Raw genomic sequence first — 27,770 nt, 5'->3', positions numbered from 1 at the left:
CCGTCATGTGATGAGAGGGCTCGGCTACGTCGTAGGGAGCGCCGCCGTCTCCCTCCCATTCTTCCCACCCTCCCTCCATCCTTCTGTGCCCGCAGCCACCGCCGTCCCTGCCCGCGGGCGCTGCCGGGGCAAGGTGAGCGCGCTGGGCGGGGCGGGCGCCGGCGGGAGCCGCTGAGGGAGCGGGGCCACCCGGGCGCAAACCGTCAGTTTGGAGGGGAGGGGAGGGGAGGGGAGAGGAGGGGAGGGGAGGGGAGAGGAGGGGAGGGGAGGGGAGAGGAGAGGAGGGGACGGGACGAGACGAGACGAGACGAGACGAGACAGGACCGAACCGGACCGGACCGGATCGGACCGGAGCGGGTTCGGAGCCGCTGCCGGTTCGGGGCTCGTTGTGCGCCCTGTGGAGCAGAGCCGAGCTTGCCGCGGCACTGGGGACCTGGGAGGGCTCCGGGCGCTCGTTCTGGGTCGGAACTGTCTTGGGACAGCTCACTGTCATCAGAAATGTATCGCGGTGGTTCGGGAAGTGTTTGCTGAAAAATCAAGCCTGGTCATAACTTCCCGTAAATGTTTCTGAAGCACAGACGCTTATTTTTGGTGCTGCACGCTGTGTCCCGCAGGAAACGGGGGAACGAGTGAAGTTGAGCAGGAAACGCAAGCACAGCGTGGAAGCTCGTCCTTCAGCAATAAATTAAGGAACAGAGCTGTGTCATTTCCATTTGCTATGAAAGTTTTCCTTATTGCTAAAATCCATTATGATCACTTTGGTTGTATTTTTAAAGGGGCTCTTAAAAACACATTTTGTGAAGTGGTTTTGCTTTCCTTGGGCCCAGTGTCCTCACCTGGTCATAATTGCTTCACTATTGTGACTGTTTTATTCTTCAATAATGTTCTTCAACTGCTCTCCAAAAGATCACACTTCCCCTGCCTGCTCACACAGGTCACTTCTCAAATTCAGTGTACATGCAGAAAATGAATTCTGTCCATTTCTTTCATTTTACAAAGTTGTGGATAATTTAGATTTCATCATTTGAAAGATTGGAGAGTATGCTTAAATGTCCAAAAATTAAACTACTGAAAATATGAATATAAACCACTCTGGATGTGTGTGGGTTTGTTTTTGCAGGTTATTAATGGCGCAGCTCGTTTCTTCATCAGGATTTCTGCTTGCAGTAACCTAAAGAGTAAGGATCAGAATCAGACTGCAGGACTTCTGCTGCTCTGTCACATCCAGCTCCACCATGGTGGATTTTCTGGCTGAAAACAATCTCTGTGGTCAGGCAATTCTTCGGATTGTTTCCTGTGGAAATGCCATCATTGCAGAACTTCTGAGACTTTCCGAATTTATTCCTGGTGTTTTCAGGCTAAAGGACAAAGCTGATCAGCAGAAGTATGGAGATATCATATTTGATTTCAGTTATTTCAAGGTAAATCCTTTCATTGTTCAACTACTTAAAGCATTGCTGTCCCACATGAGGATGTTTTGGGTTGTGAAACCGCCATTCCTGACTATTGTGTTTATTACTACTACATTTTCCAAAATGTTTGATGAGTCATCTGCCCTGTGAATTTTGATAGATACCAATTATATAAAATGTGAGTATTGGATTCTGGGGAGGTAGTAGTAGTAGTAATTCCTGCAGGAACACTAAATTAACCTTCCTCCAGCAGGTTCTGAGCCTGCATGGTTGGTTGTTTTCCTTCAGAGCAGTGCCGTGGGCAGTATGCCCATCTTTCTTCTCTTATTCTGTAGCTTATTCTTTGCAGCCATGAAAACTGCTTTCTGCTTTCCTGTCTGACAGTGCTGTGATTGTTCTTCCTCTGGACTTGTCACATGGGCTGAATAAATAAATAAATAAGTCAAGGAGAAGTGTCCATGAAAGCCCTTATTTCCCTTTCACAATTAGGCTTGCAGTACTAAGTTCCCTCTGTCATTTTCCAGCATGATTAAGAAGGAACAACAGAGACTATCTAATCTGACTTTATTTGGACTTTACCATACAAGAAATGGTGGTAATAAAGCAAGGGAGACACTTCAAAAATTAAATTCAGTTTCATTGTAGTAAAAGTTGTAAATTTCAGGCACTGTGAGGCTTAGATACTGAAAACCCAGAGCACAAATGATTTCACAGTTACCTTTAGATCTAAGTGCTTGGTTGAAGTCTTTTTTTTTTTTTTTATACACAAATTACTTGAAAATTTAAAAGCAGATAGCTGTAATTGGTAAGAAATACAGTAATCCTTAAAGCCTCAGTATTTTTGAATGTTAAGAAAGCATAAGTGTGCTGTTAAAACCAAATAAATCCTCAGAAGTCATACTGATAAAGCAGAGATTAGAGAATTTATAGATATTATTACTGCAAATGCACCCCTTCTGTACACATGTTTTGGTTTGAAAAGACAGGTGTGTGCTAAGGAAGGCAGGAGCCTCCCCTAAAATGGAAAATGTAAACCCCCTCCCTCCAAATTATTATAAATTTTGAGATTAAGGGGGGCTCTCAGGCAAAGATATAGGAGCAGGAATAACAGTTCTTTATTGGGGAAGAAAATAAAAATAAAACAAAACAAAGTGAAACAAAACAACACTGACAGTCAGAACACGACCAGATACCCTGTACCCTGTGGGTGAGGGTGTTGGTATCAGTCCAGTTGGAATGGTGGCTGCAGCCCTCCTGGAGTGGCAGGTGTGGTTCTGCTGGAGCAGTGATCCTGTAGAAGGATCAGTCTTCCTCTGAAGATCCAGTGGAAGAGACAGCTGCACCTCTGGGAATCCAGTGGAAAGGCTGTCCTGGTGTCCCAGAATATCAGACTGTATCCAGGTAGGAATGCTTGGCTCCTCCCCCTGGGTGGAGCATCTCACGATGGGATGCTGTAGTTTTTATCAGCCACGCAGTGACACTCACTGGCACATTAACTGCAGATGTCTCCCCAAGGGAGGATTGGTTTGTGGAAGAGATAAAGAAAACTGCCCAATTAACAGATAACTGCCACACCTCTAAATAGAATACACATTGTCTTGCAATCTAGGACAATGCACAATTCTTAGAATCTTTTAATGAGGAGAGATTTGGAAAGTTGAAACTATTTACTTTGTCCATTTGAACTTCAAAGGCAGTTTGGCATCTGCTTTTATCCTTTGTTTTATGTAGATATTTTGCACACAAAGAGAAGCAGAAGAATCCTTTTTAAAACTCAAATTGTCAGTTGGATATTTTCAATTAAATTCTAATAATACTTCCAATTAAACTTTAGCATTATTTTCATTTAGTTGGTGATGGTAAGATTCTATGGTGCTTATGAGAAATATGACGGTGGTAAAGGGTTAGGAAAGTTGTACTATTGCTTTAAGGAAGTCAGGTTCTTCATCCCAACTCCTTTCCCCCCATGGTTGTTAATGAGAATTAATTCAGGAGACAAGTGCTGAGATAGATGTAGAGTCTGTGGGAAAAACATGTCTAATATTTTCAAGCAGTTTGAATGTATGAGAACGTACTAAGCTTTGTGATCCCTCAATGTTATGGTTTCTATCTGAGAAATCAACCAGAAGAAATGCGTAAATGAAAAAATTCCATCAGGGTATGAGCACTACAGAAAGCACCCAGTGCTTTCAGGTGTATTGGGACTTTACTGAAAACATTGGTTATTCTTTTCCATTGGTTATATTGGATAAATCATATTTAAAGTCATTGCAGATTGCAACAATGTGTAAAACTCATCTTTATGGAATCAATATTTTACCATAAATTAGGTTAGAAAACTACAGATCCTTGTTTTGGTAAGGAATGGTAAGTCTGGTTTGCACACAGGGGTGGTTGTACATGGTCTGTGTCCTACTGTAGAGAAGTCAAGTAGAGATCAAAGTATTAAGTATTGTCTCTAAAGGTGAGTTTCTGTTTTTCAGGGGCCTGAGACATGTGAAGGCAAACTGGAAGCCAAGCCTGAGTTACTGGATTTAGATGAAGAATTTCGTGAAAACAACATTGAAATTTTGACAAGATTTTATTTAGCTTTTCAGAGTGTACATAAATACATTGTAGATTTAAACAGGTATGGTATCTTAAATACATATGGATTTTCAAAGACCAGATAACTGTTTTGTCTTATTGATGAGAAGCTTTTTTCTTAGAGACCCAATATACTCCTTGTTGAAGCATATTCCAGCTAACCTGGGTTGCTGGAGTAAACACTAACATTTATTCCAACAGTTGTCTGCCAGGTTAATATATGACTTGAAAAGATTTAACCTCTCTACCTTAATTCCTCAATTGTAAATTTGAGTTAGTTTTTTTTATCTTAGAGATTGTGCTGAAGTTTTTGGGTTTTTTTTAATAAAAGAAGAATCCATATTATTAAGCAATTTTCTTTTGGTCTTGCAAAACAGATAGTTTGGGTTTTTTAACTTTCATTGGCATTATTTTCTTGAACTAAATTTTTCAGTGAAGTTGCCATATTCTCAAGTTTGCTAATCTGACATCTAAAAAGCAAAATTAAAACTTCGTTAAATGGTCTAAGAAAAAGTTACTGAGAATCTTAAACATGAGAATTGGTTTTATTATTGATGTTATGTGAAAAGATCAAATGTTTGATATTACCTATTAAGTAGTGTTACTGGAAAATCCTTTAATAGGAATAAATCTTCTGTTAATTCAGGTGAACATATGCTATTTCTAGCTCTACCTTCCAAATTGCAATTGAGATCAATTTATGGTATTTCCAAGGAGATATACTTAGATAACTTGAAAATATGACACAGTTTTACAGCATTATTGCATGGCAGCCTTCCCAGGGTGTATTCACCCATGACAAAATTAGGAGGATGAGCTGTGAGCTGCCAGGTATCCTCCAGTGTCTTTCACATACACCATCAGGATATGGAAGGAAACTTTGTGCCAACTGGTTGGCACTAGCTAGGGGTTCCAGTCTCTCATTTTTTAGGGAAATGCTTGTTCTAGGGAAATGTTCTGATGCATCTGTTGGCTTTCAGAGAAGATGTCACTTACTGAGTTTAGTTTGAGAGCAAAATAGTCAATGACCAAAGTTTTTGTCATGATTCCTAGATACTTAGATGATCTCAATGAAGGAATTTACATTCAGCAAACATTAGAAACCGTCCTCCTCAATGAAGATGGAAAACAGCTTCTAGTGAGTATTGACTAGTTTTGTAATAGTAGAAAATTAACCCACTTAGTAAGTGCCAAGCTAGACAAAAATTTAAGTTTACCAAATGTGTGGAAGTGCTGTGGCTTACTTCAAGGAGGACAAAGAGCAAAAATCTTCAGGCTGCCACTTTTCGTGTTGTGTTGACTACGTAGTTGACATTGGGTTAGTTTGCCAAAACGTGTTTTTCTTTAAATGTTGCTGCAAAATCATGTTTATGTGATTTTCTTTCTTCATTCTTTCCCTTTCCAAACAGTGTGAAGCCCTGTATTTATATGGAGTCATGCTACTGGTCATTGACCAGAAGATTGAAGGAGAAGTCAGAGAAAGAATGTTGGTTTCCTACTACCGATACAGGTGGTGTATATTGGTGTACAGGAGCACTCAAGGCTGAGATGTGTAACCTGCAGTATGTTCAGTAACCTAGGTCATTGAATTAAGACAAATGGAAATATTGACACATTTTTCATCAACTGACTTTATACAGATAATTCAGCAGAGCTTTCTGAATATCAGCAGATATTCCTTGCTTTAGCTTTTAGCTGTGTTTGCAAGTTCAGCTGCAAAACGAGCAACAGATTTTTCATTCTGTTACAACAGACATTTGAAGTCCACAAATAAACTTTAGGCTAAAGCTTTTAGGCTGCAAGTGCCACCTAGGAAAGTGTCACAGGTTCCCAAACATGCAAGGAAACTTTCTGAAAAGTCCTGACTACCTAGGTGACAAATGTAATGCAAGTTAGACTTCTTGTAGAACTTTATTAGGTAAATCAGTAACAAGTTTTATGGGATAGGTTCTCAGAATCAGCATATAACAGCTGGGGGCTTAAAGAGTATCAGGGTATAACAGCTGGGGGCTTTAAGAGTATCAGTGCAAATTCTTCCACACGTGTAAAGTGCTGCTTTGACTATGTTTATGTCTCCCAGTATATAATGAGAAATTCTTTAACTCTGGAATGCAGGAGTGAATTGACAAGGGGAATTCAGAGATGGAGAGAAAGAAAATGAAAATTTTAAAAAGAAGGGGGGGAAAAAAGGGAACAAATTCTTCTCTGAATATAAAGCTCCTTCTTTCTGTTCCTGAGTTTAATTTTCTGTTTGTGCTTTTCCGCTTACCTGGAATTTCAGTATGGACATTCATCGGTGTCCTATAACATGATGTTAATGGAATAAAAATCAAAAACCTCCTTTAGACTTTAGTATTTATTAATTTTCTTGTGAGAAGGGCGTGGTAACAAGGGGTGGGAGAAAAGGAAATTACTAAGTCATATAGCTCATTTTTTTGTTCCTCTTTTTTTGTAAAACAGTGCAGCCCGATCCTCTGCTGACTCCAATTTAGATGATGTTTGTAAATTGCTTCGAAGCACCGGATACTCGAGCCAGCCTGGAGCTAAAAGACCTCCAAATTACCCTGAGAGCTACTTCAGCAGGGTTCCTATAAGTGAAACGTTCATTAGCATGGTAATCGGCCGCCTGCGGTCAGATGACATTTACAACCAGGTAAGCTGCCCTGAGATAAAAGAGGGCCTTGAAGGGGAGCATCAAATTGATTCTCAGGTCAATTACTCAGCCATGAAGTACAGAAAAAAATGAATGACAGAGGGGACTCTTAAGGTCAGCTAGTCTGTCTTGGCTCAAGCAGAGTCAGTTGGAGCAGGTTGCACTGGGCTGTACCCAGTTGGATTTTGAGTATCTCCAGAGGTGCAAACCACAGAACTTCTCTGGGCAATCTGCTGCAGTACTTGGCCAGCCTTGCAGTAAAAAGCACCATTTTTGTTTAATGTCTTATGATTGGACATGTCTTACTTGAGTCATTTACTCTTACTTGAGCATAGCAAAATCTTACTGTAGCCTGTTAAAAGTAGCACACATCTATGCAGTCAACATTTACACTCTGGCAATATATCTGGTAAATATGCTGTATGAATAAGCATGTCCAGCTTACCTAAATAAACTTCTTGCCCCATAGTATCTATATACCACACTCTTTAATGTGTCCCATAATATTTTCAGGTGGTTTATGATGCACAGTATTATGTTCAGCTTTGTTTTGTTATTTTTTCTAGGTTTCAGCATATCCATTACCAGAACACCGCAGCACTGCCCTGGCTACTCAGGCTGCTATGCTCTATGTCATACTGTATTTTGACCCTTCTATTCTTCACACTCAGCAAGCAAAAATGAGAGAGATCGTGGACAAATACTTCCCAGATAATTGGGTAAAGATAAATTCTGTTTTAAAACTGTTCCCTGGATTTCACGTTATAAGAAAGATTGAAATTATTGTTAGAGTATGTGTTATAGAAATGTAATAATAACCTAAAACTAGAACAGATTCTTCTCTGTGGAAATTTTACTTTGTTCAGAGTAAAGCAGTTCAAGTCAAACACTCTGGATAAGCATGGAAGGCTGTCCTTTGAAAGTGTAATTTATTGTCTTAAATGCTTCAGTCAACTACACCCTAATACCATCAAGATAAAGTAAGTCCCAGGAAAATGTGTGATGGAAGGAATTATAGGCATTTTCTAATCCAGCCTTCTCCTCAAAGCGTGGTTGACCTCAAAGCTAAATCAAGCTGCTCAGGCTTTGCCCAGTTGGCTTTGGAAATGTCTAAGGTGATGACTCTGCAGCCTCTATGAACACCTGTGGCTGTGCTTCATCACTCTCTTGGCGAAGAATTTCTTCCTTCTGTAGCACTGGAATTTGCTCTTCTTTAGAGCATCATGGAAATCAGGGAGAAAAAAGTATCATATATAGTTACTGAAAGAACTGTCATCTTGTTTTCAGAACAAAGCTTCTAATTAATTGTGTGCCTTTTGTTTCAAAGTCTTCTTCTTGGTTTCCAAAGGTGATACACCAAAAAGTACTGCTACCAAAAAAGTTCAGCTGTCTCTTATTTATAGCCACAGCATATCCCTTTCTGTCATATTGCTAAATGCAAACCTTGTATTTTTCTTAATAGTCACATAAATACAACTTCTTGCTTTCTGCTTCCAATTTTAGGTCATTAGCATTTACATGGGAATCACTGTCAATCTGGCAGAAGCATGGGAACCCTACAAAGCTGCTAAAACTGCCCTCAACTACACACTGGATCTCTCAAATGTCAAAGAGCAGGTACATAAGCCAGCATTAAGTATTTTTAGCAAGATGTGTGGGCATCTGAAGTATATGACATCAATAATGCATGGGTCTTTTCTTCCTGTCTGCAATGTATGTACCATATTGTTTGGCAAACTTAGGGAATACGAGTAGAAATTTTTCCTTCATCTTTAGGGAAGAAGTTAACCAAGTAGAACTCAATGGATAATATGTGTGGAAGGGGCTCACAGCTGTCTGTGAGTCAGAAGGGGTTAGTGAAAGAGAGGAGCTGATAAGAGTTGCCTTTGCTCCTGAAAGGAACTTTACCAAGGCTGTCAGCCTGGAAACAAAGGAAAGAGGGAGATAAACATGGGGCAGGCCACTTTGTTCCAGTAAAGATTATGTTGCTGTATTCTGACCAGTGGATAGGTATAAACTTTGTGAAAGAGTATAAAAAGACAGCATGCTGTAAAATAAATACAGAGAAGCCTTCTTAAATACAGTGTGTTCTTCAGTTTGTTATGACCAACAGTGACAAATAAGTATCTCAGTTCTATGGTAGATTTTTGTTTCCTTTCCCATTAGGCAATAAAATACTAGTACCATTTTTTAGGAATAATTCCTAGAGAGTATTTAAGTGAGTATATAAAAAGTCTGCATTTTTGAAACATTATGCTTCCTGTGTAGCCTGGACTCTTGAACTACTTTTGCTGGGAACATGTGTGCTGTGTGTGCAGGCTGTTTTCTGACATGGGAATACTGCTTATCAAAGTCTTCTTCCGGCTCTATGTGTCTGTTTTTAGCTTCTGGGTCTCTCTAGGTCATTCCAGAGTTTTATTCCTAAGGGTTTTCCCCCTGACCACCTGTGAGAAATACTTGTGCGACATCTACTTCTTGTATTTCTCACTTTACTTTGAGAGCTGTATACATCCTATACAAGTATTGCCTTGCTTTAAAGTTTATCTTGCATCCTTTGTCATGCACTTACAGTGTATAATATTGCCTACTGATAATGATAATAATTTTTATAGCACTTTTTTTTAACTGCGTGCCCACTAAGCTCTCAGGAGCGTGGTGTATTCCATTTGAGGCAAGGATTTTATTGATGCAAGCTTTGTGTTTCAAGGCCAGCAGGTACGCTGCAGTGACGGAGCGAGTGCACACGCAGGTGCAGCAGTTCCTCAAGGAGGGCTGTCTGAGGGAGGAGCTGGTGCTGGACAACATTCCCAAGCTGCTGAATTGCCTGCGAGACTGCAACGTGGCCATCCGCTGGCTGATGCTGCACACTGCAGACACCAGTAAGGCACTGCTGAGCTCTCAGTCCTGCTCCACTGAGGGGGAAGTTCAGTTCTGCTGCTGTTGAAGTCAGCAGTTTCCTCTGCTGTTTGCAGGAGATTGTTGAGCTGTTGTTTTGCAAATAGTTTCCTAAAGCCTTGTCTGAAACAGCATGTGAGTTTCCTCAGTTCTTGTGAGCTGAACACCAATACAAAAATTAGTAGAAGTCATGATGTTGTTGAATAATATTCTGCAGAAAAACATAATTCTGAAAGTTTTACGTAGCTCCAAAAAGAAGGCAGTGGCCAGTTTCTTACAATGTTAGTAATTAACAGGTTGAAACTGTTGAACTGAAATTCAGCTGAAAGTGTTGAGTAATGTCTCTCATGTGAGTTTGGGTGTGTAAACTGACCTATTTAGACATTTCCTTATTTGAATGCTTGTGCTGTCTTTAAGGGTTCTTGATATGCAAGAGGGTTTCTGTTCCACCTCCATACAATTTTTGTGATGGTTTTAGAAATACTGATCTTGGGTCTTCTTGATCAGAGGGACTAAATTCACATTTAGTTTCAGAAGCCTGCAGAAGTCTTAAGAAGGCTGAAGCACCACGGAAACTTTAATTATATTCTATTCAAAGGAATAGTTAGTCCATGTAAATGGAAAACAAGTGGGGATTTACATACCAGAGCAAAATTTTTTTTCCCTTCAAACTGTTAAAAAAGAATGTATTTACAAAGATTGAAAAATTTGGCCAAATTCCGTGTAACAGTGGAGAAATGTTGTCTTTCCATTTTCAGCTTGTGATCCAAATAACAAACGTCTCCGCCAGATAAAGGATCAAATTTTAACAGACTCAAGGTACAATTCCAGGATCCTTTTCCAGCTTCTTCTGGATACAGCTCAATTTGAATTCATTTTAAAAGAGGTAATGTGCTGCTAACCAGAGTCTTCTAAGATCTCTAACCTGAAAAATCACTGGGTATTTTTAAAAGTGACTAAAAATCAAAAAATCTGCATTGTACTGTTCTATAAAATTCAGTATGCTTCTGTCACTGTATGTACATCCCACTGTCTGTATTGCTTAATATTTTTAATTTTATTTTTAATATTCTGTCAGGATCTTGAAGTTCTGTAGTAATCACTTAGTCGGTTCCATCTGTTTTAAGTATTTTATTTTCTCTATTGTGATATGCCTCCTTGCCAGTTTTGTAAACCAAATGCTTTGGGTTTCAGTAGATGTTCAAGCAGATGCTGTCAGAAAAACAAGCAAAATGGGAGAACTATAAAAAAGAGGGATCTGAAAGGATGACTGAGCTTGCTGATGTCTTCTCAGGAGTTAAACCTCTTACTAGAGTGGAGAAAAATGGTAATTATTAAAAATTGTACTATGAGGGAAAAAAGTTATTTCAATTTATATTTCTAAAGTGATACCAAAATAAAATACATGAGTCTAATAGTGATAATATAGGAACAATTTTCATGTCCCTCAGCTGCCAAAGAGGTCTCTGTAGCTCTTGCCTTGTTTAGGTTTTCTGCACATATTCCATATGAAGCAATATTTAGGTACCTAATATTTAGGTGGCCCTATTTTTAGAACTATTCTTCATTCATTTATTTAGATATACCAGTTAAAACTATAAAATATCAGTTCACTTCTATATGTATAATGGAGCTCACATTACCATGTTCTATGTACAAAGGAGTGAGAAGACCATGCCCATTAAATTTAGGGATGGTTTAACCTCTTCCCTAATTCTTTCCCTGGCTGTAACCTGGATTTCAATGGTATCAGCATTTTTTTAAAGAAGAAAACCACCTTTTACTTGTCCTCTACACTGAGTGGTATTCTTCTAATTCTCTAAGGACTTAAAAGTGGAATCTGTGCTTCTTTCCAAATTCCTTGCACTGTTTTTTGAAACATCTATTTTTTTCTCTTGAACTCGTGAAAATAAGATTTTTTAATGCCCATTTATGTTGGTAGGTGTTTTTAATGTTGCATGTGAAATTTACCTGAGCATTTGCCACTTTACAAGTGTACATGTTGAAAGACTATAAATGTACCAGTGAAATAAGAACTTGTAAAAATAATCTCCTGTGTGTATAGCTTTTTTTTCTTTTGACTAGCAAGTTCCCTGCATTTTTGATGCCGATCATATATGCAGAGGTTTTATTTTTTTTTTCCTTAATTTTTCATAGAAAATCTCCAGGCTTGGTTCAGAGAAATCTCCAAGCAAATAATGTCTCTGAACTATGATGATTCCACTGCAGCAGGCAGAAAAACCGTGCAGCTAATACAAGCTTTGGAAGAGGTATGGCAAAGACATTTTGAGATAAATGACCTTGTCCTTCTGGAACAGCAGCAGTCTTTACACATGTACTGACTTCTGATAGCAGAGATGCAGAACAGATTTGAATTTTAAAAACTGTCGAAATCTATTTGATCTTTGCTGTTACATATCTACAGTGAGCAGGAGTTTTGTATAAACCTTGGTATTGTAAAATAAGGATATAGTACAAAAGGTTATGCTACCTGTAGCTGAGGGCTTGTCGGTTTTTTCAAAGAAATTAATTCAGTGTTTAGCATTATTTGGCAATACTACTCCTTTTTTAGAAATTCTGAAAATAAATTCATTTGAAATTAGAAAGATTTATTTAAAAGGCAAAATTTAAAAAAAATCTGTATTTTTTTGTGTGTGCTTCTTCTATTTCCAGGATATAAAAGAGTACTCAGAGTGATGTTTCACAGTACACCTCCTGTAATAACTTTGTGAAATTTATTGTTAATACACTCTATTACAGGCCAAGATTTAAGTGTTTTACTGCTACTAGCATCCAGAAGTAATATGTCACTTTACTGATTATGTTTGTATTGCTGTCCTTAAAGATGAATAGAAAACAACAAAAAAAGAGTCCTTTTATGAGTTTTATTTGTTTGTTTTTTAAATATAGGTCCAAGAGTTTCACCAGCTGGAAAGTAACCTGCAAGTTTGCCAGTTTCTGGCTGACACCCGCAAATTTCTCCATCAGATGATCCGAACTATCAACATTAAAGAAGAGGTCTTGATCACCATGCAGATAGTTGGTGATCTTTCCTATGCTTGGCAATTAATTGACAGGTATGTTAGCAGGAACTTTTTCTTCCAGTCAGAGACCATTTGTAAAACTTGTGGGAAATCACATGCATAAATGTTATTAACACTATCAGTGTTTCAATTAAAAACAGTCTTGAAGCATTGTTCTGTGAGTTGTATATACTGAATTATAATCAGCTTGAATAGGAATTAACATACATCCTTCTCAGGTTGTTAACTGCAGGTTAAATTACAGTGTAACTTCTTACTGTCCATGCTGTTCTAACAGCTTTGTTAACCTCCTGTCTCCATCCTTTAGTCTTATTAAGTGTTCTCCAAAATACTGGAGTTCATTTTTCAACCAAAAACAAGTGAGGAAAGACTAATGCTCAAGAACTCTGTTTCCATGGTGGGATTTTGCTGAGCTGCTGCTTCATTGCTGTGGCTGAAAACACTCCCTGTTGTTTCATCTTTTGTCCCATCTCCCCTTTTTCATATAGGGTTTTTCTGACCTAAATCCTCCTCTAGTAAAGTTTGTTAGTGATCTCCTGTGCTGTTTACACATTACACTGGTGCTGTTGACATAGAATTAAACAGTTAAAAATAACGGTTCCAGGGAAGAAGCTGATTTGTTTTGTTTGTTTCCTACCCCAGCTTTACATCTATTATGCAAGACAGCATAAGAGTCAGTCCATCTATGGTAACTAAACTCAGAGCCACTTTCCTAAAGGTAAGTATGAGCAACACTGAATGTACTGGAACATTGCAGCTCAATTCAAGCAGTTTGTTTAAAAGGCCTTATGCTCTGAAATCAGTTAAGGCTTCATTTTACCAGCATCTCCTATGTCTAGTTTTTTTAGACAGTACTAAATTACCTCACTATTAAATTAAATTAAATTAAGGTTAGTTTTAATGAAAATAAAACCAAGTTATGCATGTTTTTATAATGCAGCAATTGCATTCCTGCTGTTAAGCAAATAAGTCTCTTGTCCAGCTTCTACTTATTACAGCTGTTTTCTGGAGGCATTGGTGCACAGATGGGATCTTCTGCATATGGATCAGAGCAGGCTGAAGGAATTTGAAAACTTACGTTCTCTGTTCCCTTTGTCTGTTGATGAAGCTCTAGTTTCAGATGAAAATATCATCTGTAGAAATAAGTATAGGGATTAGTGTGAGTGGGAATATAAAATTACAACTGAAATGTCCCATGCAGCTGTTTAGATTTTAACCATCTTAGAGAAGGTAGCCTGACGGACTGTTGGACTTCTTTGACTTTTTTTGCTTGGAAAGCCTGGTATAACACTGCTCCTTAGGAAGAATCTAGTACTTTGAGTTGTAAGATAAGAGCCTGAGCAAGAGAATTTTAGCATATAAGTTTCCTCAGAAAAAGAAACATGAAGTTAAAGTGTTAACTTTATTTCTAGCTTGCTTCTGCTCTTGATTTGCCACTTCTCCGCATCAATCAAGCGAACAGTCCCGACCTCCTCAGTGTGTCCCAGTATTACTCTGGAGAGCTGGTCTCCTATGTCAGAAAGGTGGGTGCTTATAAGGTGTAATGCTTTGTTCTCTAATTATTTTTTCTTAATTGAGGATTATTTTCTTAATGAGAATATACTGACTGTGGGTGTTTCTTCTCTCATTTACAAAGGTTCTACAGATAATTCCAGAAAGCATGTTTACATCTCTTCTCAAAATCATAAAGCTCCAGACACACGATATTATTGAAGTGCCTACTCGCCTTGATAAGGACAAGCTACGAGATTATGCTCAGCTGGGACCACGATATGAGGTGCTGTTAAAACAGGGAATTCTGAAAAAGCAAACCTTCTAGGTGGCCAACTTTAACCTAAGTTTAAATCTACAAAGCTCCATAGAGTTACAGTTTAACAGTGAAGTTACATTTGTTGACTTAAACTGATGGGTGTTATTGTGAGCATACCTTAGGTTTCACAAGAACAGATGAGTAACTTTTGAGCTTCTGTTTGTAGAAGTTTAAATTTTTGATCTTGTAGAGAAGGAGAGGAAAAAAATCTAAGTAAATTTCTAAATGAGCATAAATATGTATTTATTTATTGGAGAGAATGAAAACCTGAGTCTGGAATGAAGCCCTCCACATTTGCCATTCTTGTTCCAAGAGGAGAAGGTCAAAGACTGAATAAGCCAGCAAGGTTAAGCTTTTTGCTGCTCTCAAATGAGGAGAGGATGGAGGCACGTTGATTTGACCAGATAAAGCTGCTGTTGCTTATTTTGTCTCTGGTTTTTCTTCTGCTTCGTAACCAGTCTGGAAGAGTGAGCAAACATTAAAATTACGTGGTTTTATTTTCAGTAGAGGAAGATGCAACACAAATACCTGAGCAGATCAGTGAGTCTTTCTCCCAGAGAATCTAATAATCAATTAAGATCCCAGCTTTTCCCTGGAGATTTTGCCAAAGTGCTCACTTGTTAGGTGTTTTCTGCAAACAAGCTGTGATCTCTGATTAAACTGATGTTCAGACCTGAACATTAGGTTTAAACTCTCCCCCATGAGACTTTTTCAAGTGAGTCTGGCTTGTGTGTGGGCAGGAGTGAAGGAGAAGGCAGTGTTCAGTAATATTTTATTTTGAGACAGTAAAAGGAAAACAAATTATACTAAAGCTGTTTACACTTCCAGTTTCTGTTGAACTGTAGATATGAAGTGTCTTCTTTATTCTGTATTGTAAACACCTGAAGGGCAGAAGACTGGCTTTTCTGAACTCTGAGCATGAGGATAATAATAACTGTAACTAATTGTGAAACTTCAAGTGAAGTTTTACAATTAGTTACAGTTATTATTATCCTCATGCTCAGAGTTGCCATATTATATCAGTGGAAATACTGAGGTGGACTCATGGTGGCAGCAGGATTTATTATAGAATAACTACTGTGAGCTGTGTTCCCAGCCTGCTCAAAGGTACCAGCTCAGAGGTTTGTCCATAATATTTGTGCACACAAGATATGGCTGGTCTTCCCTTCTGTAATCCCTCTGAAGCCTCTGAGAGGTACCTGTTCTTTCCTACTGCTAATACACTTCTATTTACCTGACTAAAAAAAAAGGTAACTTTTTAAGTAAGTCCATAACAAAATGTAAAGTTGGAAGTATATCAGTGCATATTATTTAAATCTAAAGTAGGAAGCTACCACTGGGAAACAAGGATTTTTTTTAGAGTAATTATTTACATTTGTTGAATCACTTCAGTGAATTTTTTTCTGTTACAGGTTGCCAAGCTAACCCATGCAATTTCAATCTTCACTGAAGGTATCCTCATGATGAAAACTACTTTAGTTGGTATCATAAAGGTAATGATCCATTATTTCAATAGGAAATATTGTGTGGAAACCTGTGCTGGTTTAGCACAGGTTTCCACACAATATATGAGACCTCAAGGAAAAATAAACCAGCAAGAAAATATAGGTTTGCACACAAATTTTCAAACAGTGATGCCTCAATTGGCAGCCAGATAAGAACTATATTTTTTTCAGGTTCCTAGGAACCCACAGTTCCCATTGTTAATAGATTCATCCACTGTACTTGGTGATTGTTGGGGGTTTCCTGCTGGAAAACTTGAAGAGTTTTCTTTTCTGAAGAGCTGTTTCTTCCACTGGTATAATCTGTCCTGTAGTTTTACATCAAGGCTACATTGATACCTCATTGAGAACTAGAAGCAAGTATTCTTGAAGAAACATACACTTCTTAATGCATACTTATTAGAATTGTACAACATTCTCAGTGGATCATGAACAAAATTTGAATATGGGAATTAAAGAAATTATTTATTCTCTAGTAGAAGTATGTAAATTTTTTATTCTGTGAACAAGTTCTGGTGGTTAAGTGCATCTGTTAACAGTGCTTTCCTGTTCATCAGAAGTATTTAATATCTTTCTTGGTACAAAATAAATCCTTTATATTTTTTATAGCTTTCTGACTTTAAAGAAAATGTGTTTCTTCTACTTAGGTGGACCCAAAACAGTTACTAGAGGATGGAATAAGGAAGGAGCTGGTAAAACGGGTGGCCCTGGCTCTTCACAGGGGCCTCATCTTTAATCCTAGAGCCAAGGTTGGTTTTAATTTTTTATATATCTTGGGTGTGCAGGGACCTCTTTTATTATACTGCCCTCTAAAAAATAATTTATACTTTTATGTACTGATTTCCTTTTTGTAAAAATAATTTTGGACTACTGAAGGTTATTTGGAATTCTTTATTTGATGTTCAAATGAGTTTATAAACTGCCAAGTGTACACAGAATTAAAAACCATCTTTTTATTCTATTCCAAACTGTCCTGCCAATTCTGAATTCACAGTACTGCCTTTGTCTGTGATGACTGACAGGTCACATAAGTCAAGTAACATTGATAGGCAATGATAAAATAAGGAGTGACTCCTTGTTTTGATCCTGTTCAGATTGTTGAATCTCATAGATCAATCAATAGTACCACTGAAGGCAAAAATAAATACAAAAAGTGGGAGGAAAAATATTTAGTAAAAATTAATTCCGATATCAAACTCTGATAAATTTCTCAGTGCTTTTCAGATCTGGCTGGACCACAGTGAAATGCTCTAGAGGTTGTTCTCTAAGGGTATTTAGAAGCCTTTTACATTTTCTTTGAATTCTACCTGTTCACAGTTCTGGTTTTATCTTTTTGTTGTTTGTCTCCAGCCAAGTGAACTCATGCCCAAACTGAAGGAAATGGCAGCTACAATGGATGGGTTCCATCGATCATTTGAATATATCCAGGATTATGTCAACATATATGGGTTAAAAATTTGGCAGGAGGAAGTGTCTCGTATTATTAACTACAACGTGGAGCAGGAGTGCAATAACTTCTTAAGAACAAAGGTACTACTCAAACCCAAAAACAACAAAAAAGTTGATAGATGTCTTTAGAATTGGCTGTTAGAGCCTGTGACTGATGGAGCATGTATACCCATTGTTCATACCACTGTGACTTTAGCTGAATGTGCTAAATACTGTGTAAAACTGCCCCCAGCTTATTCTGAAATGTTGCAGGCATCTCCCCTGCATTATTTGTACATAAAAGGAAAGTACCCAAAATAGAATATTTTAGTACATTTTGTAAAAGATTCATTCTTCTCTTCGCTTTATTCTGTTTTTATAGTGTTCTGCTATGTGTAATTTACAATACTATGTTACAGTGTGCTCCTTTTAAATTGAACAAAAGGAAAATCTCTAAATTAAAAAGGTGCAATGGGAACACTACAAATTACTGTAAAACTTACCTTTCAGATTCAAGACTGGCAGAGTATATACCAGTCTACTCACATTCCTATACCAAAATTCACACCTGTGGATGAATCTGTAACATTTATTGGTCGTCTTTGCAGAGAAATCCTGAGGATCACAGATCCAAAGTAAGTACTTTGTGTCACCATGCATTGGATAGCTTCAATTCCACCATACACAAATCAAAATACAAGAGACAGGTTTTCCTTAGCTGTCATACCTTTATCTAAAATCAGATTTACCCAGTCCATCCTGTACATTTTTAGAAAAGTGGTCATTTTAGTCTAAGAAGGAAAACTGTGTTAAACAAATGGAGGAAAGAGAAATCAGGCATGAGTGACAGAGCCCTGGTGGAGAGAGGAATAGCTAAACGTCACTGGGCATACTTGGAGAGTCTTTCTCATCTGTCTAAGAAAGGTAACTCAATACTGAGAGTGTCACAGGAACTGTCTGCAGCTTTTTCTGAAGTTGTTTGCTGATTTTTTCCCTCAGAATCACGTGTTACATTGACCAGATGAATACCTGGTATGATATCAAAACTCATCAGGAAGTAACCAATAGTCGTCTCTTCTCAGAGATCCAAGATACCTTGGGTACCTTTGGTCTCAATGGCTTAGACAGGCTGCTGTGTTTCATGATTGTAAAGGAGCTGCAGGTAATTTTTGAACTTCACTTTCTCAAGGCCACAATGCTTTATTGTTTAATAATGAAATAATTTTTTTATAAAGTTAATTACTGAAATGGCAAAATTAAATCAAAATTAAATGAAAAATGGTTGTTCAACTACAAAAGTGAGAATTTCAGTTACAGAGGAAATTATGGAAGTTGGTGCTCTTAAGTAAATGGTGCTGTGTAATTCCAGGTTGTGTGGGCACGCTTTCTGAAGGTGTACACTATGTGTGTACTTAAAAGTTGATTTCAGGTCATCTTCTATTTTTCTGTCCCGATATCAACAAAGATTGTTTGGGTCTACCATGATACATAAGGTGTCAATGCTGTGAAATTGCTGTTTCTCTAGTACCTGTTATGTGAAACCAAGTTTTTTTGTTTCCTGAGAAGAATCTAGTTCTATCCTTGTTAGAGATTCTAGCGGAAATAAGTATCAACACAGTTCTTCCTGAAAAATTGAATTACTCCTTGTCCAGAGTGGATATTAGATACTGACAAGGGGTATCTTCTTAATGTCCTAACATTGATTAACATAACTCCAAAAAGCAAAAATTGTAACTACACAATTCCTCCACTCTTTGTCTATGCAAATAGTCTTCCCCTGCTGTTAAAAAATGTGTCTCCGGTGCCATCAAGATTAATCATAGAGTGCATTTGTGATAATTTTACTTACTTGTTTCTTTCTTTTATTTAGAATTTCCTCAGCATGTTTCAGAAAAGTATATTGCGTGACAGGTCAGTACAAGATACCTTAAAGGCGCTCATGAGTGCTGTCAGTCCCCTCAAAGGAATCATAGGTAAGTGCTTCCTGGTTAACATGGAAGAAAGCAATTGTCTTTGTACTCTTGCATTTATTTCTCTTCTTACTTGTTCTTTTTTTTAATGCCTCACCCTTCTTCTTTTCTCAGCAAATTCAAACAAGGTTTATTCTGCAGCAATTGCAAAAACACAGAAGATCTGGACAGCTTATTTAGACTCCATAATGAAGGTAGGTTCATGTGGCTTACTGTTAGAATTCATTCGAGGCTCTCTGGTTATATTGGCCCCTCAATTCAGGAAGGACATGGGGGTGCTGGAGCATGTCCAGAAAAGGGCAGCAGAGCTGGTGAAGGCTCTAGAGGGTAAATTCTGTGAGTAGCAGCTAAGGGAGCTGGGGGTGTGTGGCCTGGAGAAGAGAAGGCTCAGGAGGGACCTTACCACTCTCTACAGCTCTCTGAAAGAAGGCTGCAGCCACGTGAGGGTTGGCCTCTTCTCCCAGGTAACAGAGACAGGACAAGAGGACATGGCCTCAAACTGCACCAGGGGAGGTTGAGGTTGGACATCAGGAGGAATTTCTTCATAGAAAAGGTTGTTAAACATTGAAACAGGCTGCCCAGGGAAGTGTGGAGTCACTGGCAGGTGTTTGAGGACAGACTGGATGAGGCACTCAGTGCCAGGGTTTAGTTCCCAAGGTGGTGTTTGGTCGTAGGTTGGACTCAATGATTTCAGGGATCTCTTCCAATCTTAATGGTGCTGTGATTCTGTGATATTTTAATCTGCTTATTTTGCTATGTTGTATTATATTAACTTGAAATTATGTAGCATCACATGTGAAACAGGCTTGGGTTTGTGAGAGCTCCTGAGCTTCATTTGTGTGGTCACCTCACACTCCACAAAGTGCTGAGCACTGAGATTCATAAGAAATCATTCACCAAAAGCAGAGTCTGGCACTAGAGATCTGATTTGGGCAGACTAAGTTAGTGTTCAGTGTCAGGAACTCATGAGCCTCCCCTCAGTGCCTTGTGACCATGGTATGCCCAAGGATAAAGTTGGGAGCAGTAGCATTTCCCAGACTTGCCTTGCCACAGAAGGCATTTTTCTGTGCTGGAGATTTAAACAAGCTGTCCCACTGTCTTATCTCTTTATGTTGTTTCTGTAATGATATATGGAGAGCAGCATTTCTCAGAGTGCTGTGGATGTTTATGTTACTGGAGTGAAGAGGAAAGGCCAGGGAAGAAGGTTGACTGCAATTAGCCTTTCTCATGTTTTCTTCTCCTGCTGTGCTGACCCTAAGATGTACAGAGAGGTGGGAAGCAGAGTAGAGGCATTTTCACTGACCAGTGAAAAGCAAGTAACTGGGGTTTTATACCTGGTGCCTTTTTTGTGCCCTTTTCCTTTGGCCTGTACCTGTGACAAGGAACTGTCACTGTGTAAACTTCAGGCACTGTGACTGCATCTCTGCTCTGAGTGCACTGTGCAGCTGGGGTGAGTCCTTGGCTCCACTCTTCCTTCATTGCATTCAGTATAACACACCACTCTTTTTGTGTTTGTGTCCACAGGTTGGTCAGATGCAGATTTTAAGACGACAGATTACCAATCAATTAAATTATTCCTGCAGATTTGACTCCAAGCATTTGGCTGCTGCTTTGGAAAATCTCAATAAGTAAGAAGCAAAATGTGCTGAAGAGCTGCTGGTATCATTGTGATGTAATTGTTATAAGCTCAGCAATCCTTAAAATCTAAAATTACAAAAATCTATAATTACAAAATCTAAAATCTATAGCAAAATGTGGCATCTGATTTGTGTGCAGGTTTTTGTTGATCAGTATTTGAATTTTAACCCAGCAAAAACATTAAAAATAAATACTTGGCAAGTAACTAGTTTGAATGTGCAGTTTCTAATAGCATTTGATTATACCTGGTTCTGAAGTCACATTTAGATGAGAAAAGGGAACAGAATATATGTGGTGCTGATTTTGAATCAAATATGATGTTTGTAAAAAGGTACTCCAGAAAAGGTGTTTTACTCTTGATTGTGGCCATGTAGAGGTTTTTGTATCTTTGAAATTTTTATATTAATATGACATGTGGGCATCATGTAAGGTTTATTTGGGGATAATTTTTAAAATTACTTAATATAATCCGTTTTCCTTTTAGAGCAATACTGGCTGACATTGAAGCACATTATCAGAACCCATTACTACCTTATCCTAAAGAAGACAACACTCTTTTATATGAAATCACAGCTTATCTGGAAGCTGCTGGCATTCACAACCCATTAAATAAGGTCAGGCATACATTCTGGGGCTTGGTGCAGTTTGCTTTTTTCTATTTTTTTTTCTTTCTATTTTTTTTAACTGAGAAAAAAATAATATTTAGAAGGTCTGTACTACTCTTTTTTTTTTCCCTCAGATCTACATAACAACAAAACGTCTGCCATATTTTCCCACCGTCAACTTCCTATTCCTCATTTCTCAGTTTCCCAAACTTCAGTACAACAGAAATTTAGGTAATGTGTAAGTTGCTGTTTGTCTAAATCTAATTAAAACCTATGTGAAATTATCTATAGAGAAGATAGTAAAATTGCCTGCATAGAAAACATACAGTTCCTGACTTTATCAGTTCAGTTCAGACAGTTTTGTTATACTATTTAAGTCAAATACAATAAGGTAGGAAACAGAATCCAGACTCCTGGGTTTCTCATTCTATCCTGTGCCTCAGTTAATATCATTAAGCCATTCACCATGGAAGACATGCAGTTGTTACATTAGTTTTGGACTTTTTTTGTGTGAGCAAGCAGAAAGGGAGACAGCAAAAAAAGCCATGAAGAGTACATTACATAAGTTAGCCTGTGCTATAAGAATATATTCTGGTTTATAAACATGTGTTGTTTTGGGTTTTTTCTGTGCAGGAGTGGTGTGCAAGCGGCCAGCTGATCAAATTGACTGGCTGCCTTTGGTTCTGGGGCTCCTCACCCTGTTGAAACAGTTCCACTCAAGATACACAGAACAATTTTTGGCTCTGATTGGTCAGTTTATTCGTTCAACAGTGGAGCAGTGCACAAGGTACCCATGTTTTACTTTTTACCGATGTATCACCTCTGTGAAGAGGACTTCAGCAGTGGAAAAGCACTGCTTTTTCAGTATTTTTGTTCTAGCAGAGTATAGTTGACATTTGCAGTCTTTTGGTACTTGAAGGAATCTTACTAAAAAGGTGGAGTGGGTCTTTTTACATGGTCAGACAGGGACAGGAAAAGGGAGAATGATTTAAACTAAAAGAAGGGGGACATAGAGATTAATGTTAGGAGGAAATTCTTTCCCATGAGGGTAGTGAGGCACTGGAATGGGTTTCACAGAGAAATGGTGGATGCTCCATGCCTGGAGGTGTTCAAGGCCCTTGGGATTGGTAGGGCCCTTGAGAAAACTGGTCCAGTGGAAATTGTCCCTCCCCATGGCAGGGCTGTTGTAACTCCATGATCCTTAAGGTTCCTTCCAGCCCAAACCACTCCATGATTGCATTAGACAGTAACAACAATATATTTTACTAAATAGAAGATTAAAACACAATTTCTATTTGTAATAGAAACACATGACACCTAATAGAAATGATGCTATTTGAAGGCTGGCATTTTCAGGTAATTTAATCCAAGTAAGTGGTTGATAAGTGTGTGATCTCCGTGGTGGTTTAATTTTAGCCAGAAGATTCCAGAAATGCCTGCTGATGTAGTGGGTGCCCTCATGTTCCTGGAAGATTACATTCGATACACCAAGTTACCAAGAAAGGTAAGAAAGAATTCCATGTCTCTAAATATGGCCCCAAATATCCCAACCATTTTCCCAGGATAAAGGAGCAGGGAATGTGTGCTCCCACTCCACTTTAGCCAAGGAAGGAATCTGGCCAGGGAGACACTGCTCACACCTTCCATTTGTGCTACAAATGAGTCAACATAACAAATAACAGCTCAGGGTCCTCCTGATGCAGCAGCCCTGGTTTCTAGAGTTCAGTCCCATTATTACAGGAATAAATAGATGAATACTGATAAATAAAGGATTTCACCTTTGTGCTAATTTCAAACCAGTCTGTTAAATTTAACCTTCAGTGTATAATGCTGGGGGCTGTTGGGAAGGAAAGAAATAAAATAGAAGTTCCAAAGTATTTCCAAGTAATACTAAGCTTAGCAGTATCCTAAACACAGGGCAAGAAGCTAATTAGAAAATCCAAATTTTGGTGAAACACTGTATCCAGTCTTTCCTTCACTTCCTGCCAAAGGCTGATTTCCCAGGCAGCTTCCTTATCTCACATGCAAGGGAAATGCTAAAAATCTACTTGTAGAGAGACTTTGTTTCATGTTTGAATGCAACTTAACTACATTTGAAGATGATATATTATTTATATATAGTGTTCAAAATAAGTCATAATCCTGATTGCGATATGTAAGCTGTACCTCTGTGGTTCTTGAATAAACATTCAACAGCCATTTCCCAGCTAATATTCACAGTGAGGAGAGTGAGATTCTTCCAGTCTCCTCTTCCCAGCCCACAGTTCTGTGTGGTGGAAGGTCCCTGTGTCAGTCCTGCAGCTGCAGGTGATGCTGTGTGGAGCCCAGCAGAGAGCACAGCAGCATTCCTCCAGTCCTGCTCTGTTCCTGGGCTCCTGGCAGCTCCTCCCAGCCCTGGCTGGGCTGTTCCTCCCTGGCTTTGAGCACATCCAGGAGCACATCCTGATGCCAGAGTGGCCCAGGTCAGCAGTGTGTGTGCTCCAGTCATGGATCTGATGTGCTTGTAATGGATGAATGGACAACAAATGGATAATGCAAGTGCCCCACTGTGCCTTCCTGTGTCCCTCAGGTTGTTGAAGCACACGTGCCAAGCTTCATTTTTGATGAATTCAGAACTGTTCTATGAATATGGACAGGAACCAAGGCTTTTCTCCAAACCTGAAATGAGGAGCTGGGGCCTGAGGGTGAGGCAAGTACAGCTGTTCAGGCCTGTGTCTTTTCTTTGCTTCAAGGCAGTGCCTACAGCTGTCTCTGTGAAATGTAACCATCAGCACTAGTCTGTATAACCCTTGTTTAAATCTTGGCATGATACACAGCGTGGATCTCCTCTAAACAGTGTACATTTTGTACTGCACATTATAAATGCTGCATGTAATTGTTTATGTATAAATCATTTAGATTTTTTTGTTCTGAAGAACTATCTGTGGAAGTTTGACTTTTGTATCAGAAATGAACAGTGAAATTGGAAATAAAGGTGTTGAATAGTTTGCCAAGACTGATGATTCCAAATACAATTTTCTTTTTAAAAGAACCAGGAGTGAGAATGCATATACAGTGTAAAGAGGTTTGATGTCTGCCTGTGTGCTACAAAGTTAGTGTAATTCTATAGAGGACATAAAATAATTAAATATTTACAGCTGAAAAGTCCTGTTAGGCTAATTAAAGGCACAAATATTAATGTAACTGTAACATTTCTAATGTTGGGAACAAGATGCTTAGTCACATAATTTTAACTCATGGTACATGCAATGTCCCAGCCTTAAGGTGAAGGGAGCACCCAAGATTCACAGATGCTTGTGGTCAAAAGGAATGGCAGAAATAAGAGAGTTCACAAAAACTCTTAAGTTTTATTAGTAAATTACACATTTGAATGGGAATTGATATGTTAGTCCCTGACCTCCTGCCTGAGCACACAGCAGTGGGGCTTGGAAAAGCAGTGGGATGAAAGGTGGGGTGACAAGGGGGATAGAGAAAGAAAGATGGTTTAAAGAGGGAGAGAAAGAGAGAAAGGAAGGAAGAAAGAGAAAAAGAGATCACCAGTTCAGCTGATGGGGTGTCCTGGGGTGCACACCCAGGCTTTGTGGGAGTACTTTTTTAGAGATAAGTTTTCCCTACCTAGAGATAAGTTTCTTGACTGTCTTGTGCTTATCTCCATGAGCCAGAACAAGGACATTTGTCTCTCATTTCCCTTCCTCCTATTGCCCCTTTCCAGCCACAACAATCCTTGGCTGTTATTACAATAATCCTTGATTGGCTCAGCTTTCAGAGCTTGCTACATGCACAACAAGCCCCCTTATCTTCCAAGCTTCCACAGCATGGAACATTTTACACCTGGCTTAATTATCTTGCATGAAGCTGCTGTGGAATTGGCAGCAGGAGATGTTCCCCTATCAGAGGGACAGCCTGGTGATTATCAGACTGAACAAGAGGAGGCAGAGGCCACAGCTCAAGGGAAAGTCCAGCCTGTCCAGCCCACACTCCTGCTCAGAGCAGGGCAGCTGGCACAGGGTGCTCAGGCCCACAGCCAGTTGAGTTTTGAGTATTCCTAGGATGGAGGCTCCACAGTCTCTCTGGGTGATCTGCCCAGGTGTTTGACCACCTAAACACAGAAAGAAGTTTTTTCTTGCGTTCAAATGGAATTTCACATGTCTCAGTTCTTCCCCATTGGCTCCTGTCACTGTGCACCACTGACTGTAACTGAGTGTCACTCTTCTTTACTCCCTCCATCCATTGAATATTTGTCCACATGAATAAGATCCCTTTTAGCCTCCTCTTCTCCAGGCTGAGCAGTCTCAGCTCTCTCAGCCTCTCCTCATATGACAAGGGCTCCAAGCTGTTAATTGCCTCCATGGCCCTTCAGTCTGTCCCTGTCTGTCATACTGGGCAGTCCAGCTCTGAGCTCAGCACCCAGATGTCTCTTGCCAGGGATGAGCCAACAGAAGTTTCATCTCCCCCACCTGCTAGCAGATATGCCAGCAGCTGGTGGTTACTGCTGCAGGAGTGAACTGATTTTTCCCAGGATTCCAGGGAAATCCAGGGGGAAGCAACTTTTCCCCAGGAACAACCTGTCTGCCAAGCTGTCTTCCAGCAGTTTCTGGACATCATGAACTTTGTGTTGGACCACTTCTCCAGCCTGTCCACGTGCCCCTGAATGGCAGCACACCCCTCTGCTCTGTAGCTGCTCCTTGTGGGTTTGTATCACCTGCAAACTGCTGGGGGTCCATTGGTCACAGCAAAGACACCGAACAGCTCTGGCCCCAGTATCAGCCCCTGAGTGCTCCTCTAACTGGAGACATCATGGTGCACATCACAATCCCCTGGGCCCCAGTGTGGAGCCAGTGCATTCAGTTTGGGTTTCCCTTAGTAAATCCATGCTGAGTACTCCCAAGCACCTTCTTGTTCTTTGTATGTTTGGGAATGATTTCCAGGTCTGTTTGTCTCATCACCTTCCCAAGGCCTGTGGTGAGGCTGGCTGTCCTACAGTTTTCCTCATCCTCCTTGCTGTCCCTGAGACAGGAGAGGTGTTCAGGCCTCAGGATCAGCACCACATTCACAGGACATTGAGAGTAGCCTCTCTCTGACACCTGCCTGCTCTCCTCACATCCAGGAATGCATCCCAGCAGCTCCCATGGAGTCCTGAATGCCCACATTGCTTAAATGTGTTCCCCATCCTGTTCCTCTGCTGAAGGACTGACTTCTGATTTGTGGGGTTCAGCACCACTGAGTGTTGTTGTTTCACCTGTTCTAAATCAGCATTTGCAAAACTGAACCCATGCCACAGTAACCTGGTTTTCAGGTTGGGGAAGGATTTTAACTCCTGCATTCTGTGTCAGCACCTGTTCTGGGAGTACAGCCCTCCCCTCTCCAGCAGGCAGGGGCTTGCCCAGCACCAGCTCCCTGCCCATCCACACAAGAGCTTTGATGTTGTCTGAGACACTGCAGCTTCCCCTGGCAGCCAGTGCCCTCCTGGCCTCCACATCTCCCTCCAGGTGTGCTCCAGGTGGATGAACAGCACAGTGGTTCAGGCAACTCTGACAATACCCCTGAGGTCAGCCCTGCTGTAGAGATCTGGAGTTGTGCTGGGTCACACATTTCCAGGAATGGAGGAGCCTGGGCTGCCTCTTACCAGGAGTGAGGAGAACTGGCTGAGCTGGGGGTGGACATGATTAACACAGCAATGGCTGCGCTCCTGCACGTACACCAGAGGTGGGGCAGGCTGAGTCAATCACTTCATAAAAATCTGTACAGCCCACTGCACTCCCCTGAAGGGCTGCACACAGTGATCTCCCCTAAAGCACAGAATCACAGGATCACTTGGGTTGGAGAAGATCTCCAAGATTACAGAGTCCAACCTTTGACTGAAAACAACCATGTCAAATAGACCATATCACCAAGTTCCACATCCAGTCTTTAAGTTCTTAAACACCTGCAGGAAGTGACAGCTTTCCTTAGGCCCAGAGTGATACCATATTCCAGTGACATTATCCAGCTGTTGTTACAAGGGTAACAAGTACCAGTGTATCACTGTGTGAATCATAATTTAAGTCATCCTCAAGTCACAAATTCAGCTATTGCCCTATGGTGGAGTTGACTTTGGCTGGAGGCCAGGTGTCCATCCAGCTTCTCTATCACTTCATTCCTCAGCAGGAAAGGGAGAAAAAATAAGATGGAAAATGACTTATAGCTTGAGATAAGTCAGTTTACCAAAGCAAAAGCAGAAGTTTGCA

At 39.7% G+C, this 27,770-nt stretch overlaps 1 protein-coding gene across 2 annotated transcripts; it reads left to right on the top strand.

Annotated features, from left to right (window-relative positions):
- Positions 1-3: 3 nt before the first annotated feature.
- WASHC5 (WASH complex subunit 5) lies at positions 4-24,538 on the top strand. 2 transcript variants are annotated; one of them, XM_063174050.1, is made up of 29 exons: positions 4-133; positions 1,121-1,421; positions 3,896-4,041; positions 5,052-5,136; positions 5,408-5,508; positions 6,459-6,651; positions 7,218-7,370; positions 8,155-8,268; positions 9,359-9,530; positions 10,305-10,432; positions 10,744-10,873; positions 11,704-11,816; positions 12,457-12,623; positions 13,233-13,308; positions 14,003-14,113; positions 14,227-14,367; positions 15,813-15,893; positions 16,550-16,651; positions 17,253-17,432; positions 17,841-17,965; positions 18,330-18,492; positions 19,201-19,303; positions 19,415-19,494; positions 20,825-20,928; positions 21,423-21,552; positions 21,678-21,774; positions 22,177-22,330; positions 22,960-23,047; positions 24,113-24,538. In XM_063174050.1, exons 2-29 carry the CDS (start codon positions 1,236-1,238, stop codon positions 24,167-24,169), a joined length of 3,480 nt encoding a protein of 1,159 aa, XP_063030120.1. In that variant the 5' UTR covers positions 4-133; positions 1,121-1,235; the 3' UTR covers positions 24,170-24,538. The 2 variants fall into 2 exon arrangements, with proteins under 2 accessions (XP_063030120.1, XP_063030128.1); XM_063174058.1 differs by lacking the exon at positions 4-133 and adding an exon at positions 167-202.
- The last annotated feature ends 3,232 nt before the right edge of the window (positions 24,539-27,770 follow it).

The sequence above is a fragment of the Melospiza melodia genome, chromosome 1, assembly GCF_035770615.1.
Source record: "Melospiza melodia melodia isolate bMelMel2 chromosome 1, bMelMel2.pri, whole genome shotgun sequence".
Lineage (NCBI taxonomy): Eukaryota > Metazoa > Chordata > Aves > Passeriformes > Passerellidae > Melospiza > Melospiza melodia.
Note: the sequence above shows the minus strand (reverse complement) of the source record. Positions and strands in the feature narration are given on the sequence as shown.

What these genes read in the sequence shown, in the direction of transcription:
- WASHC5 (XM_063174050.1), top strand. Translation starts at nt 1,236, where the DNA reads ATGGTGGATTTTCTGGCTGAAAACAATCTCTGTGGTCAGGCAATTCTT. An exon ending in CTTTAGTTGGTATCATAAAG is followed by an intron (nt 15,894 to 16,549) that starts GTAATGATCCAT and finishes TCTTCTACTTAG; the next exon opens with GTGGACCCAAAACAGTTACT. An exon ending in TCTTTAATCCTAGAGCCAAG is followed by an intron (nt 16,652 to 17,252) that starts GTTGGTTTTAAT and finishes GTTTGTCTCCAG; the next exon opens with CCAAGTGAACTCATGCCCAA.